This window comes from Gastrolobium bilobum, unplaced genomic scaffold (genome assembly GCF_033153095.1).
Source record: "Gastrolobium bilobum isolate Gb01-03AN ecotype WA unplaced genomic scaffold, APGP_CSIRO_Gbil_v1 utg7893, whole genome shotgun sequence".
NCBI classification, from domain to species: Eukaryota; Viridiplantae; Streptophyta; class Magnoliopsida; order Fabales; family Fabaceae; genus Gastrolobium; species Gastrolobium bilobum.
The window spans coordinates 53,789-68,519 of record NW_026896650.1 but is presented as its reverse complement, the minus strand read 5'-3'; the positions used below and the strand labels follow the sequence as shown (position 1 = coordinate 68,519).

General features: G+C 33.7%; 1 protein-coding gene across 1 annotated transcript; it reads left to right on the top strand.

Moving 5' to 3' along the window:
* Nucleotides 1-914: 914 nt before the first annotated feature.
* On the top strand, nt 915-7,602 carry LOC133301267 (cyclin-dependent kinase F-4-like). The gene is made up of 19 exons (XM_061500884.1): nt 915-1,053; nt 2,245-2,486; nt 2,559-2,610; nt 2,700-3,286; nt 3,368-3,446; nt 3,538-3,606; nt 3,699-3,788; nt 3,875-4,013; nt 4,332-4,434; nt 4,526-4,578; nt 4,720-4,786; nt 5,071-5,179; nt 5,457-5,522; nt 5,613-5,681; nt 5,805-5,865; nt 5,959-6,075; nt 6,426-6,457; nt 6,741-6,816; nt 7,138-7,602. The coding sequence occupies exons 4-19, from the start codon at nt 3,279-3,281 to the stop codon at nt 7,353-7,355; spliced, it is 1,356 nt and encodes a 451-aa protein (XP_061356868.1). The 5' UTR covers nt 915-1,053; nt 2,245-2,486; nt 2,559-2,610; nt 2,700-3,278; the 3' UTR covers nt 7,356-7,602.
* The last annotated feature ends 7,129 nt before the right edge of the window (nt 7,603-14,731 follow it).

The following is a 14,731-nucleotide window of genomic DNA, read 5'->3' as shown; positions in this document are numbered from 1 at the left end:
TGTCGTGTTCCGTGTCCGTGTCCGTGCATCATAGGCTGCCACTGTGATGGAAAAAATCTGTCTTAGTTATACAATCTATTTACTCAAATGAAGTTGTGTTATAGTTATTTCATTGAACTATTTGATTCATGGAAAAAATCTGTAGTTTCTGTCCAAATTTTTATGGAAATTTATTTCATTTTGTCCAACATTTGTATCTGATTGTTTTATAAGATTTTAGGTTAAATAAAATCAAATTGGTTGGAAAACCAAGTTGGAACTTGATATAGGTTGTTTCTTGAGATTGAAAAATTACAAATAATTTAATTAAAATCAAGTATGAGTTTTTTTATTTAACAAAAAATATAAATATTAAATTTTTGGAAGACCCACGAGCTGACCTTAACCCATAGGGCTTTTGGCTCATGTGAGCCAATATCATTGTGAACTTTTTTATCCTGTGAATTTTTTGACCTTAACACATATGGACTAAGATTAAATAGGCCGGGCTAATCCATTTTGACAGCTGGAGCTTCTGCCAGTACATTTTGATGCGCGTGCCAAAGTATCAACGTCCAGCTCACCCCAACTCCTTTGCTGACTACCTCGACAAATTACCGCTGCTTATCGCCGTTGTTCGTTATTATCGTTGGGCTGTGGAAACTAATTACTAATGTGAAATCCAAGAGGTAAATGTAAATGTAAATGCAAATGCAAAATACACAAAAAGCAAAGGGGTTTTTGATTTTAACATTTTTAATTAAAAGCACTTTTCAAATATAATATCTAAATATAAAATAACTTTGAATTTTTTTTTAAATTCTTTTAAAAAAAATAACTAATCAAAAGTCTTTTTTTTTTTTCAAAATCGCATCTAAACGGCGCTTATTCGCTTACCTGTTCTGTTACATACATTTAAGGAGGCAGGCGTACTCGGAATTTTGTGAGAAACAACGAGAAAAGAAAAAGGTGGGTTTTTTATTGGGCCGGGTTTGGTGGCAAAGAGAGAGAAAGACAAGAAGCTTCTACCTCTTCTCGTCCTTCGAGACGGTGCTTGCGCTCCTTGCTCTTCAGGTTTTCTCTCTATTCTTCTTCTCTTTATTGTTATCACTGCGTGCGTTTCAATTACAATCTTATCTCCTTTGAATCGTTCGGGTTCTTTATGGCAATCATGCCTGCTTTCAATTCCATGTTTCTTCGTTCCCAGAATCTCAAATCGTTGAAAATTCCTTGAAATTTTGGTAAAAAATATGTATAATTCCGCGTTTAAGGAATGGTTGTGGTTTCATGATGTAGGGTTTGATTTGGCTGTTTTAAGATTTTGACAAAGGAGGTTGAATATGGTTTTCGTGATATATTTTAAGGGTTAATTTTCAGGTTCTGGGATATCCTTTGATTTTATTTTTTTTAAATCAGGGTTTTAATTAGGGTTTCGAAATTGGCTTATCTTCTGCCGTTGACTGAGTCTGAAGCTTAATTTGTGAACGATTTTTGACTTCGTTGCTAGTTGTGGAATTTCATAGGCGATGATGAGTTTAGTTTTGATGATATATTTTAAATGTTAATAGGATTGAGTCCTTCCTCTTTGTTATGCTTATTTTGTTTATTTTATTTTTATTTTGAGGTATTAGTTAAAGTTTGGAGATGTTTTTGTTTTTGCGCCTTTGAATCTGAAGCTTAGTTCTCATCATATGTAAACATTTTTCAACCTTGATGCCCTTTGTGGAATTTCATGAAAAATGTTTGGTAGGTGAAATGGCGTGCGATGATTTCTGGAAGCATTGTGGATTTATTGGAATGGTTCTAAATGATTTTAGTTATACTCTTTACATCCTGCCTGTGCTGGTAGTAAAAATTTTGGGCATGCGAATTCATGTACTATATTATGTTCACTCTCACCATCTTAATTTAATTCCTTGTAACTTTTTTTTTATCTTCTAGAGCTATTGTGCCTATGAGTTTAGGTCTTTGTTGATACACTGGGTTCATTGCCTGGTAACTTGATTTTCTATCACTTAGATTCAAAATTTCTACATGATTTCAAATTTTAACAGTTATCAACAAGTTAGAATTAGAAATTGTAAATAGAATAAATTTAATTGGGCATCGATCCTCCATACTCTTAATTTTTATGTTCTTTTAGCATTGGAATCTACCTGTTTCCCTGTCATTCTGGTTTTTGTTGGGATTTCTATTTTTGTTGCCCATGTACTATACATTATAGAATTTTTAATGTACTCTGAGGCCCTTGTTCTCTTATTGCAGGGTGATCTAGGTTTGAATCTTAAGATTTCTGATTTATTTCTTGAGACATGGAGGGTGTTTGTTTCTGGTCAAGTTGCTACCAGTATCATTTGTTTTCATTCCAAGAAATGCTTGACTGGCGATTCTTCATCCTTGGAGATTTTCTTCTGGTTTCCTTTGTTAATTGCACTTAGTTTCCTGTTATCCTACGTAATGCTTGTTTCTTCTGAGACAGGTCCTGCATCTTTAGTGAACTTGTACAAGTAAGAGCTTATTCTTCTTCTTTGGCTAAAACCTATAAAAAAGTTGTTTCTTGATATGTGTTCCTTTGATAGTGCATTGCTGACCTAACATCCAGTTAAAACATCTGAAAAGTCCACCTTTGGGGTAAGCAATCTATCATGGAGCATTTGTATATCTTCTTCATCTTTTTTAATTTCCTAAGGATTTAGCTCTACATTTTCTTTCTTCTGTAGGGGTGAACTATATAAATTGGTCTGTATTTTGGATGCTGCTTGCATCTCGAGTATTGGATATGCAATTGCATTGAAACAATGCAGACTGTAGTTATTAATGATGTCTTATTGTTGCTCCTGATGGTTATTTGCGGCGACAAAACATCATTTACCTGGAAGTTCCAAACAACACCTATGAACAATAGATGAAGTAGCTATTATCGAAGTCCTTACAAGTCTCGGGATTTTAGCTAGAGATTAATTCTGTTGCTTTCATCTATCATTTTGGTTGGACTTGAGAAGTGGCAGTACAATCTCCAGTACTTGTTCATTTCTGCCACATGCGTCCTGCTAGCATTACAAAGCTATGGATCTATTAATCAATAAGGCTATGCAGCCCTTCCATCAGAAAGTTTCTGCTTTTGTGCCAGTTTTTGCCATGACAGAGATTTGATGGTGGATTTTGCTGGACCAGCTGATATCTGTTAATATTTTATACTTCTTTCTAAGCATTGTCTGCTAGAGATATATGCCATCTATCTTTTGTGTGTTTGCTTATACTTTTTGAATAAAGGAGCTTATTTGGGTTCTGCTGAAACAATGGAGAGGTAAATATTTGTTGCAGAAATTGCTATTTCCACTCTTTTTTATCTTTGTTTAATTGTTTTTTTAATCTCCCCCGAACACAGGTACAAGTTAATTACGGAAGTTGGTGATGGAACATTTGGGAGTGTCTGGAGTGCCATTAATAAGCAAAGTGGTGAAGTTGTAAGTATGCTGCTTTAAATAGAATGATGAAGGCACTCTATATGAAATCAGATTGTGTGTTTCTTTTTTCTAATTCATAGTAAAATTACAGGTTGCGATCAAGAAAATGAAGAAGAAATATCACTCTTGGGAGGAGTGTGTAAACCTGAGAGAAGTTAAGGTGTCACATCTTTCTGATCTTTCCTAAGCCTTATTTTCCACATATTGTTTATTATTCTGCATATATTTATTCACTAATTTCCCCTATGGCAGTCTCTACGAAAAATGAATCACCCGAATATCGTGAAGCTGAAGGAAGTTATTCGAGAAAGTGACATCCTGTTCTTTGTTTTCGAGTACTTGGTGAGTGACTACTGGATTTTATTTCGTAATGTTGGCTGATGCGAAGTCTAATACTAACTGTTTTAAGTCAATTATGGGTGATGCAGGAATGTAACCTCTATCATCTTATGGAAAACAGGAAAAAGCTTTTTTCTGAAGATGAAGTTAGAAATTGGTGTTTTCAAGTTTTCCAAGGTCTTGCTTACATGCACCAGCGTGGATACTTTCATCGTGATCTGAAGCCTGGTACTTGTTCATGATTTTGTGTAGTCTTGGTAGAGTATGTGGTATGATAAAAGTGTTAATAAGAGTTCATTTATATTGTATAGCATGGAATGTATATAGTGTTAGCATTTTGTTACCTCATTGCTAACTTTCCCTATCTGTTTACTATATCAAATTTTTTTTTTTTTTTATCTTTTTCAAATGTAGTTTCTGTTTGCTAATTAATTGAATTGCATATCATGAGAAAAATACAGACTAGGTGCCTGATCTATTGCTCATATCTTATTACTTTGCTGTAAAGTTTTTATGTTTTGACACAAGGTATGCTTCTTTTTGCAGAAAACTTGCTGGTCACCAGGGATATCATCAAAATTGCTGATTTTGGCCTAGCTCGAGAGATTAGTTCACAACCACCCTACACTGAGTATGTCTCCACTCGGTGGTATGTGTCTTCAACTTGTAATGCATTATTATAGATGTATAATGGGCTGAGTGTTATTTGCTTAATAACATGTATAATGTTCTCTGATTAGGTATCGTGCTCCTGAAGTCCTGCTTCATTCTAATCTGTATAGCTCCAAAGTTGGTAAGCATCTGATATAGAGTAATTATGTCATTTATATGGTCTGGACTTATTTTCTAAAAAAATGGTCTTGACTAATGCATTACTTGTAGTCATGATGATGAGTTCCATACAAACAATTATTTATTTTGTTTTATCTTCCAGACATGTGGGCAATGGGTGCTATTATATTTGAGTTGTTCACTCTCCGTCCTCTATTTCCGGGTACCAGGTATTAACTTCTCTCTTCAACTTCTCAAATGATGGTGTTTTTTACTTTGATGAAGGTAACAAAACTTTGTTAGGGAATTCACAAATCTGTGGCCCCTGGGTCTACTCTGAATAAGTTACCATGTTCACATATTTGACTGCAATTTTTTTTTTTTCAATTGTTATTGGTTGCAAATTGCCACAAGTTTATGGCACCGTATCTATATAAGTGCATTCCTTGTCTAAATCATCTTATTAAGTCCCTGGATTGAAAATAAACATGTTCCGTTATGGCTGTACATGCAGTGAAGCAGATGAGATCTACAAAATATGCAGTGTGATAGGTAGTCCAACCACTGAATCTTGGGCAGATGGACTCGAACTTGCCAGGGATATCAATTATCAGTTTCCACAGGTTGGATTTCCTTAATTTAAGCCTTGCTGGTTTTGGTGGTCAGCTTTGGGGTGCTAGTTGCTGATTAATGTGCTAGGTGTGACGTGTGAGGCAATTTATGCATTCTACCAATGATGTGTTTTATGTTTTGTTTGGACTTGTGACCTTGATAATTTCAGACTCCCTGTTTAGTTGTGCTGGCCCCTTTCATTTTGGTATTGGACGTTGTCTGTTGATATTATATATTAAGATGGGTACTTTTGCTAAATACTGTCTGCCTTGTTTTTAAATTCTACAGCTTGCTAGTGTACATCTCTCTGCACTGATCCCATCCAGAAGTGATGATGCAATCAGCCTTATCACAGTAAGTAATTTTGCTTTTACTCCTGGCCTCCATTTCTCGACTTATACAGTGCTATGTATTTTATCTGTTCTTTGTTTTCTATTTTTTCAGTCACTTTGTTCATGGGATCCCTGCAAGAGACCAACAGCGGCAGAGGCCCTTCAACATCCTTTCTTCCAGGTTATCTTTTAACTAATTTATACCTTTGATCAGATTTTTTAAATTGTCTGTCTTTTCTACACAAAATTATATCTCGCTTTCAGTAAGCATGTTTTTATTCATTCTCTTTAAAATTTGTTGTAGAGTTGCTTTAACATCCCTCCGGTCATTCGCACTAGAGCAGTAGCCAGAACTCCCCCATCTGGTTTGTAATTTTATTTATATTGTTTGTTAAGGACTTGCTTATGGTTCAATATGAGGGGGATACTAAACACCTTAAGTATCTTTTTTGTTGCAGCTGGAACCAGGGGAGCAGTCGATTGGCAAGGAGTCAAGAGATATTCTGGTGCTTTGCCTAATTCAAAGCTCACCAATAATTTTTCTTCCCCGATATTACATACTCCTTTAGCGTCAGGTGATCTAATTGGTTTCAACCATTTCTAGGTTAAATGCATGCATGCTTTTCATTCTGGCATCTGTAGATATGAGTCATTTTCCAATCACATTAGAAATATGTGTTGGTGTTTAAGCTGGAAAATTTCCATCTTGTATCAGTACATTGTTTACATTGCTACTGTATATTTCTCAATGATACAAACTAAGTTACGAATATAAAATATAGCTGAGCTTGTTTTTGTTTGGGCTGTATAAGTACAATAAATAGGTCCTTTTTGTTAGTGGCATACTCTGTTTCATATATTGTATTTTCTTTTTCTTTTTTTGTATTTTCATAACACGGTTTTCATTTATTTCTGAACATTACAGCTGTGCAACGGAAACTGGATATGGCAAATGAGGTGAGTTGTTCTACTCTATACTTTCTAATCTGTTCTTATCCCATCTTGCTTCCTGACTAGTGCCTTGGCCACCACACAGCTTTTTACTCATTGAATATTTGGTGCATGGCATTAAAAATAAAAAAATAAAAACTGAAGATCTGTCTCACAATTTGTACTCCGCATTAACTTAGTTGAGTAGCTCTTTTTTGGTATTACTTTTCTGGATTGATATGTTCATGTGTAAACTGTTTCTTTTCTCTAATTCTATCACGGTAATAATTTCTTTCTGATTCTCCTGTAGAATGAAATTAAGAACAAGAAGTCCTCGAAGACTACTGAACAAACAAAATATCAACCACTAGGAAAAGACAGCCCAAGTAAGCACTTTTGTCTAATATTATTGGTTAATTATCATTGTAACAGTTAATTTTATTGTTGGGAACCAAATTTTCTGGGAGAATTCGAAAAAAGGAACTCTAAAATTATTTATTGTGATCCTATAGTTACTATGATATTTAAGCCAATTATTAAGCACAATAACTTCAAGTGGTTTTTTTTCATTCATAATAAACTTTTTTTTCTTTTTCTTTTTTAAACACGAGTCCCTGAAGCAGCTATGTAATTTTCTATGGTCGAAGGTGTATTAGGTAGTTGCTTCAATAATCTGGAAATAAGATCTATGTTTGTTTGGTTTGCAGCTTCTGTAAACAAGGGGAGGACTGCACGTGGGGTTTCAGCAACCGCTGAAAAGTTGGCCAATATATCTATTGGTTCTCAAAGACAGTCCTTGGGGCAAAGCCGCCCGCCTCCAATGATGGCTGGAGTCAATTGGATTTCTGAGTCTGGAAACTTCTCTCTCAGGCCCGTACAACAGATTCCAACTGGAAGAACTTTCACTAGAAAAGTTGCCGGATGAGATGTGAAGTGTTTGCTGACTTTGTAGATTCTTTGTTGATCACTATTTTGAATGTTCTAGTACAAATCTTCCATGGGGATATGTGGGTTTGCACCTATCCTAATGACTTTGGTGATGTCTTAACTTGCAAACTTGTCCTGCCATTGTTACTATCAGGTGTTTGATATATTTGTGTTGTGTGGGCGTACCGTGAGTTTAATTCTGTATGGCTTCGCAGTTGTGCTGATGCTTTTTAATCTTTTATATTAAAGATTTTCAATAACGTGCGATGTTGAACTGGTTGTGATTAGGGGTGTTAACGGGCTTAGCTTTGGTCTTAAAAGGTTAAGTCTGTGTTTAAATGTGTTAGCATGACATAGTCTATTACCTGTTATAAATATAATTATCGGTATGTGACCTGACTTATTTACAAAAAATAAAACAAAAATTTATTCAAATAAAATATATGATTCATAACACTAATAATTTCACAAAGATTCATAAATTTAATGTATGTTCAAAAAGCATAATATAGAATAAAATTATTCAAAAAGTCTGTTTAATCAATGAAATGAGGTGAAATGGATTGAGGAGCGAGAGATGACTATTATGAATAGTATAAAAAATATAAAATAAAAATAAAAATTAGCATATAAGGTTAGCCTGAAAGGCTTTAAGAAAGAGCTTTTAAATTGAAGTTGGATGCTTTTTTATTAAACGAGTTTTTATATAAGTTTAAATCTGGTTTCAACAATTAATTTTAGACATGTAAACTTTTAGACATATAAGCTCAGGTCTTTACGAATCGAGGTAAAGGTCCCTGATTTGTTTAGTTCAAAATTTGAGTTTTCCTACCCTTGCAAAGTTAAAACGATTAAAGTATGTGGAGAAATTTCTGGTTTCTTTTGCCAATTTTATGTACAGTATATTTAGAATTCTAATTTTGAGCAACAATAAAATAAAGACTTTTATATTGAAATTATTAGTGTAATTATTTTTTATTAAAATATCACAAGAGTTAGAAACTGTTAGATTTTTTTATTTATTTTCGGTTTATTTTGCTCCGATAAGGACTTTTACAAAATATTCCGGAAAAAGTGAAGTGCTCTTTAAAAATTTTAGAATTTAAATTTTTGTTATTTTAAATGATATTTCTTCGTATTCTTTTCAAGAATAAAAAAACCTTAAGTTTTAAGTTAAGAATAATCTGTGATTCTTATGAGTTAAGTTTGTTTATGTATGTAATTTCCATAAATTGTAATTTTGATTACTCGGTTTATAATAGGGTTTGTTTTTTCTACCGTCAATGTAGATAACTTATCTACATTGAACCCAAAACGACGTTATTTTGAGGCGGAAATCAAGGTATTTTTGTAATTATAATTTATTTCAGAGTTATAATAGTCTTTTTCACTATAATTTTTTAATTTTTCAACTCAAAACGACATCGTTTTAGCAGCGAATGTAGATAACTTATCTACATTCATTTTAAAAATATAAAGCCTTATAATATTTAATATAAAGTCTATAATTTCAAGTAATGATGTTTTCATTGTTTAAGGGAGTATATACATAGGTCCCTTAAAAGTTAGGTTTTTTTTAAATATAATTTTGGCCTTTATTTATTTATTTATTTTAATTAGCGGGTTTAACCTCAGATTTTAATTATGTTCGTTGCTGTTGTTTATTATTTTGCTTTCGTTGCTGCATGCAATTCAATTGACAGCTGATTGTGTGTGGATGCAAAAAATATACAACATTTTGTCGAACAAAATGAAAGTTTCTAATAAGGATAATATGGAGTAAGTCATTAAATTGTGTATAATTAATGTAACATTCTTTTGACCAAGAATCAAAGTGTTCCACAAGGTTATTATGGAGCTAGTCGCAAATCTGCGCATAATGATAATGAAAGTGTTATAGATGACAAAGAATCTTTGGAAGGGGGATTGAATTGTGACTCTTAAAATTTTATCACCTTCATTTTTAAGTGAAACTTAGAATTAAAAAGAACGATAAGGAATTTACATATGAACTAAGAAAAGTATATTTTCTTTCAGATTTGCTTAAACAAATCAAATGAAGGCCCTGTTATATAACTTAGGGGTTTGAGAAAGATATTATAACATATCCTTGAAATTCTTAAATGAACTAATCATATAGTGAAAAGGATCGAGAGTAAACTCAAATTTGTTTATATAACTTAGGGCTTTGAGAAAGATATTATAGCATATTCATGACCGGTGATGAGGGACGCCTCACTATTTCCAAAGCCTATCAAGTGCTCAATTTAAAAAATATACGTCTTTTAAAATCAAACTCAAATTATATCATGATTTATACGTTGGCACAATTCACAAAATCGTAAGCACATTTCAAAAGTTAGGGATATTACTAAACATTTACATCCTTTTTTCACTAGTCATCTCCTGTAATATTCACTAAGGAAGAAATTAATATGCTAGAACTAAGACAATATTAAACCATGAGATTTTGAATAATTTCATCACCACTTTTTCTTTTTTTTTGATAACATTCATCACCACTTTTACCTTGTACACATATATACGTTCATATCGTTCCATATGCACTTATCTCTAGATTTTCATCCCTAGGTTCATCTGGCTAGAATGTTTGATAATTTTCATATCTTCTCAAAATATTTTAAAACAATATAAATATTCAACCCATGTGAAGCTCTATTTCAGTGGCCGAGCCAGGCTCCAATTGGAGTCCGAGCCAAAAAATTAGATGTGTTTTTATTTTTTTTTTAATTTTAGTTAGTTCATATCATAATATATTTAAATTAGGGATAAGATATTGTAACAATCAATTAGTGTTACTACCAATCAATTTCACCATTAGATCGATTATGTTGATCCAACGGTTATATTTATTTTCATCTTTGTACGGTTATGATTCCCCATATTTAATGTGAAAGCATTAAATATGGAAAATCATAACCATACAAAGGTGAAAATAAATATAAAATATTAAATATGAGGAATCATAACCATACAAATAAGAAAATAAATATAACCATTGGATCAACATAATCGATCTAACGGTAAAATTAATAGGTAGTAACATTGGTAGTAACACTAATTGGTTGTTACAATATCCTTACTCTTTAAATTATATTAAATACAAAATATCTGAGCAGACAACATCAAAAAGAGTTATAATTTTATTAAATATATTTTAATTTTTTTATATAAGTGAAAATGGAACACATAATTTAATACAACTTATCCAGATCTCTCACCAAATATATTTTAATTTTTTGATAAGACCAAATTATAAATTTTAACTCGGGTCAAATTACAATTTTAGAGCGGGCCAAATTATAATTAACTATATAATTATACATGATAAGTACAATTTGTTAAAATTTAGTCTGGACCGAAGTCAGGGTGGCTCTGCCACTGCTCTATTTGGAATTGGTAATCGGCCTAGCTCGACGGTCGGATAGGTTAAGCCGGAAACTTGATCACTAACCAGTTTGGGCCAATCTCGGTTATGTATTTGAACCAGCCTAAAACCGATGAACCGGTTAAAAACCAAGTTCAACCGCTAATTAATCGGAATAGACTTCTAGTTGGATCGGTTCTCCAAAAAATTTGTTTAAAAGAGTAGAAGTTTGCTACGTGTTTAGAATCTTCCCTTTATCCTAGTATTTCATAATTTCAGAGCCTAAGTGAAGCGAACCAATAGGTTGCACTTCCTCCTTAATTGTAGCGTTGTATCATTGTTATAAAAATAAAAGGAAGTTCAAGCTTGTGTTGCAACAAGAACCAATTTGTAAGAAAAGTCAGATTAAAGGTGGGGTGTTAGTTTACGAACCACACCCAAGTAAACTATCAAATCCTTATTACATTTCCTTCTCTTGTTCGATCAAGGCTGTATGGCCCATGATCCTGCCTTCATGCTCTTTCATTCATAATAAGACTATGTGATGTTGAATGTAAAGTTTGTTGTTATTTTATGATGTATTTAAATTTTCCTTGACATTAGCTAAGGTGTTGTTATGTAACTCTATATGTTAAGCTCAATGTGTGAAGATGATGTGAAAATGTACGGGTTGTTTTCGTGTAAACATACCGTACGAGCAGTAGCGGACCTAGAAAATTTTATTTTTGTGTGCATATTTAGTCTGAATATTTAGTAGAGGGGATTTGAGAGCATGCTTTCGGAAAAAAAATTTAAACAAAGTTTTAAATGCATTAAAAATAAAAGAATAAAAAAAATTTATATCTCTTATGTTACATGAATCAAATTTTTTGTCATGTTAAGAAAAAGATAAGACCAATTCATTGAATTATGTGTCATCTAACTTTCTTTAATATTATATAACTTGACAAAAAATTTCATTCATATAATATGAGGGATATAATCCTCAAACAACAAAAGAAAAGAAAACTTGAACTTAACATAAAAAAATAGTAATCAACTTAATGATATAAAATCATTAAAACATAAACAGTAAATAAGATGTGTTTCTTTCTTAATATCTGTGCTTTATTTCTGGTAATACAGCCACTAAAATTACTCCTTAAGTGACACTCATAATTAATTAAAAAATATACTCTTTTTTACTAAAAAAAATATATGACCAAATTTATGTGTGCACTTGCACACATAGGAAACCAAATAGGTCTGCCACTAAGTGCGATATATTTTAAACTCATGAAATTTTCAGGATATTTAGAGAGGACCCCTATGAATATTTATTGATGGCTGCCTTGATGTTATTTATTAAGAGTTTTAGATAGAATTAAGAAGATGTATTGAGGTGTGATTAAGGGGACTTAAGAATGTTTATGTGTGAAACACATTATGAAATTAAAAGTCCAGCTTCTATACACCATGTTACACACCTACATTGGTTGTTTTGATTCCCTTGTGCGAATGAAATTTATGGACAATATATAGTGTTGTAATGTTTGTGCAAGCATGGTAATGTGAAAAGAGTAATGTTCTTATGAAACTGTCTTCCTTCTCACGAGATTATGTGACGCGAAACCAATGAAAAAAATTAGAAATGAATTATGAATGTATAATGACTATCCATATGTATGAATGTATCATGTTATGATGTTGATGATGACCCAAGGATGTAGAATTCCTTTGGAAGTTTATTTGATGATAATGAACCAAAGGATGTAGAGTTCAATTCGAAGTTTATGATGATAATGATAAACCCAAGGATGTAGAATTCCATTGGGAGTTTATGTAAATCCCTAGCCAGGTGAATGGATAAGGAACACTATTAGAAATAACAACCATGCATTTCCCATAGAGACAATGAAGAAAAAGAAAACGGTGTGTATTTCATTCTGAGATTCTGTTTTTGTACAAAAAGAAATGCTGAATTAAAAGGGGTCAGGACCTACACACATACCACCTGACCTCACACGTACAATTCTGTTATAACCATCCTAATGACGTGGCAACTAACTAAAGTATCAGATAAGAAAGAATACAAAATACAAAATGTGATATATTGTAATACTCCCCCTCAAGATGGGGAGTGAATGTTAATGATCCCCATCTTCGAAAGAAGCTCAGAAAAATGTGAAGGATGCAATGCCTTGGTAAGGAGATCTGCAAGCTGATTAGAGGAAGAAATGTGGAATGTCTTCAAAGTGCCTCGAGCAATACAGTCCCTAACAAGGTGACAATCGATCTCTATGTGCTTAGTCCGCTCATGGAAAACGGGATTGGAAGCTATGTGAAGGGCTGACTGATTATCACCAAACATGTGAGCAGCTTGAGGATGAGAAATACCCAGATCTTTGAGCAATGGAAGTAACCAGAGAACCTCACAAGTAGCATTGGCCATGGACCTATACTCGGCCTCTACAGAGCTACGAGAAACTGTTTGCTGCTTCTTGGATTTCCAAGAAATCAGAGAATTACCAAGAAATAAGAAATAACCAGAAATGGACCGCCTGCTATCAGGGCAAGAGGCCCAATCTGAATCACAAAAAACCTTCAAGTGAGGAGTAGAAGTTACTGGAAAAAATAAGCCTTGACCAATAGTAGCCTTCACATATGCAAGAACACGATGAACAACATTAAGATGAGGAACCTGAGGATTGGCCATGAATTAGCTAAGATGATTGACTGCAAAAGTAAATCCGGGTGAGTAATAGTCAGGTAAATAAGTCTGCCAATCAGCCTTCGAAAAATAGTAGGATCAGGTAATGGATCCCCATCATGTAATGACAATTTGGAATTAACCTCCATGGGAGTTGTTTTAGGCTTGCAGCCAAAAAAACCTGAGTCAGTGAGAATGCTAAAAGCATATTGATGTTGGCAAAGAGATATGCCCTTTGAAGAACGAGCAACTTCCAAGCCCAAGAAATATTTTGCAGGACCAAGATTTTTTAGCTTGAATTTGCTGTCCAATAATGAAGTAAGATGCTGCACCTCAGAAGAAGAATTAGAAACCAAAAGAATATCATCCACATAAGTAAGTAATGCTGTAAAAACAGAGGCAGAAGTCTTGACAAATAAAGAATGATCAGCTTGTGATTGCTGGAAACCAAGAGATATCATAGTGGATGAGCACTTTGCAAACCATTGTCGAGAAGATTGTTTCAGCCCATATAGTGATTTGTGCAAGTGGCAAACAGCATTAGGGAGAGACTCCCCCTTACCATGATATCCGAGTGGCAACTTTATATAGACCTCTTCAAGGAGTTCTCCATGTAAAAAAGCATTGTTGACATCTAATTCAATTAGATGCCAATTATTAAGTGTAGCAAGAGCAAGAAGAACGCGCACTGAAGTCAACTTAGCCACAGGGGAAAAAGTGTCTGAAAAATCCACACCCTCTTGTTGGGTGAACCCTTGAGCAACTAGGCGAGCTTTGTACCTCTCCAAAGGACCATCAGAGTTATACTTGACCTTGTAGACCCATTTACAGCCAACTGAATGCTTACCAAGAGGAAGAGTATTGTCCAGGTTATGTTTTTCTCCAAAGCTAGTAATTCATCAGCCATGGCAGTTTGCCATTCAGGCAATTGAGAAGCCTCTGAGTAAGTTTTAGGTTCAAAATGGGCAAAGAGGGAATTGAAAAAGGCAAGATAAGTAGGAGAAAGTTTGGTGTAGGAAAGGAAGTTGGAAAGAGGATGGGCAGTAGATGATGAGCAGATGTAATCATCCAAATGGCTAGGAGGTTTTCTGGTTCTATTTTGGCGTGTGGTAGGAGGCCTGGAAGTAAAAGTGGGAAGAGATATAGGTAGGGAAGGAATAGGAGAAGAAGAGTTGACAAAGGGGAAAACAGATTCTATAAAATGTACATCTCTAGAAATAAAGATGCGGTTGGAGGCAAGGTCAAGTAATTTGCAGCCTTTGTAACCAGGTGGGTAGCCCAAAAAAATAGCAGGGGT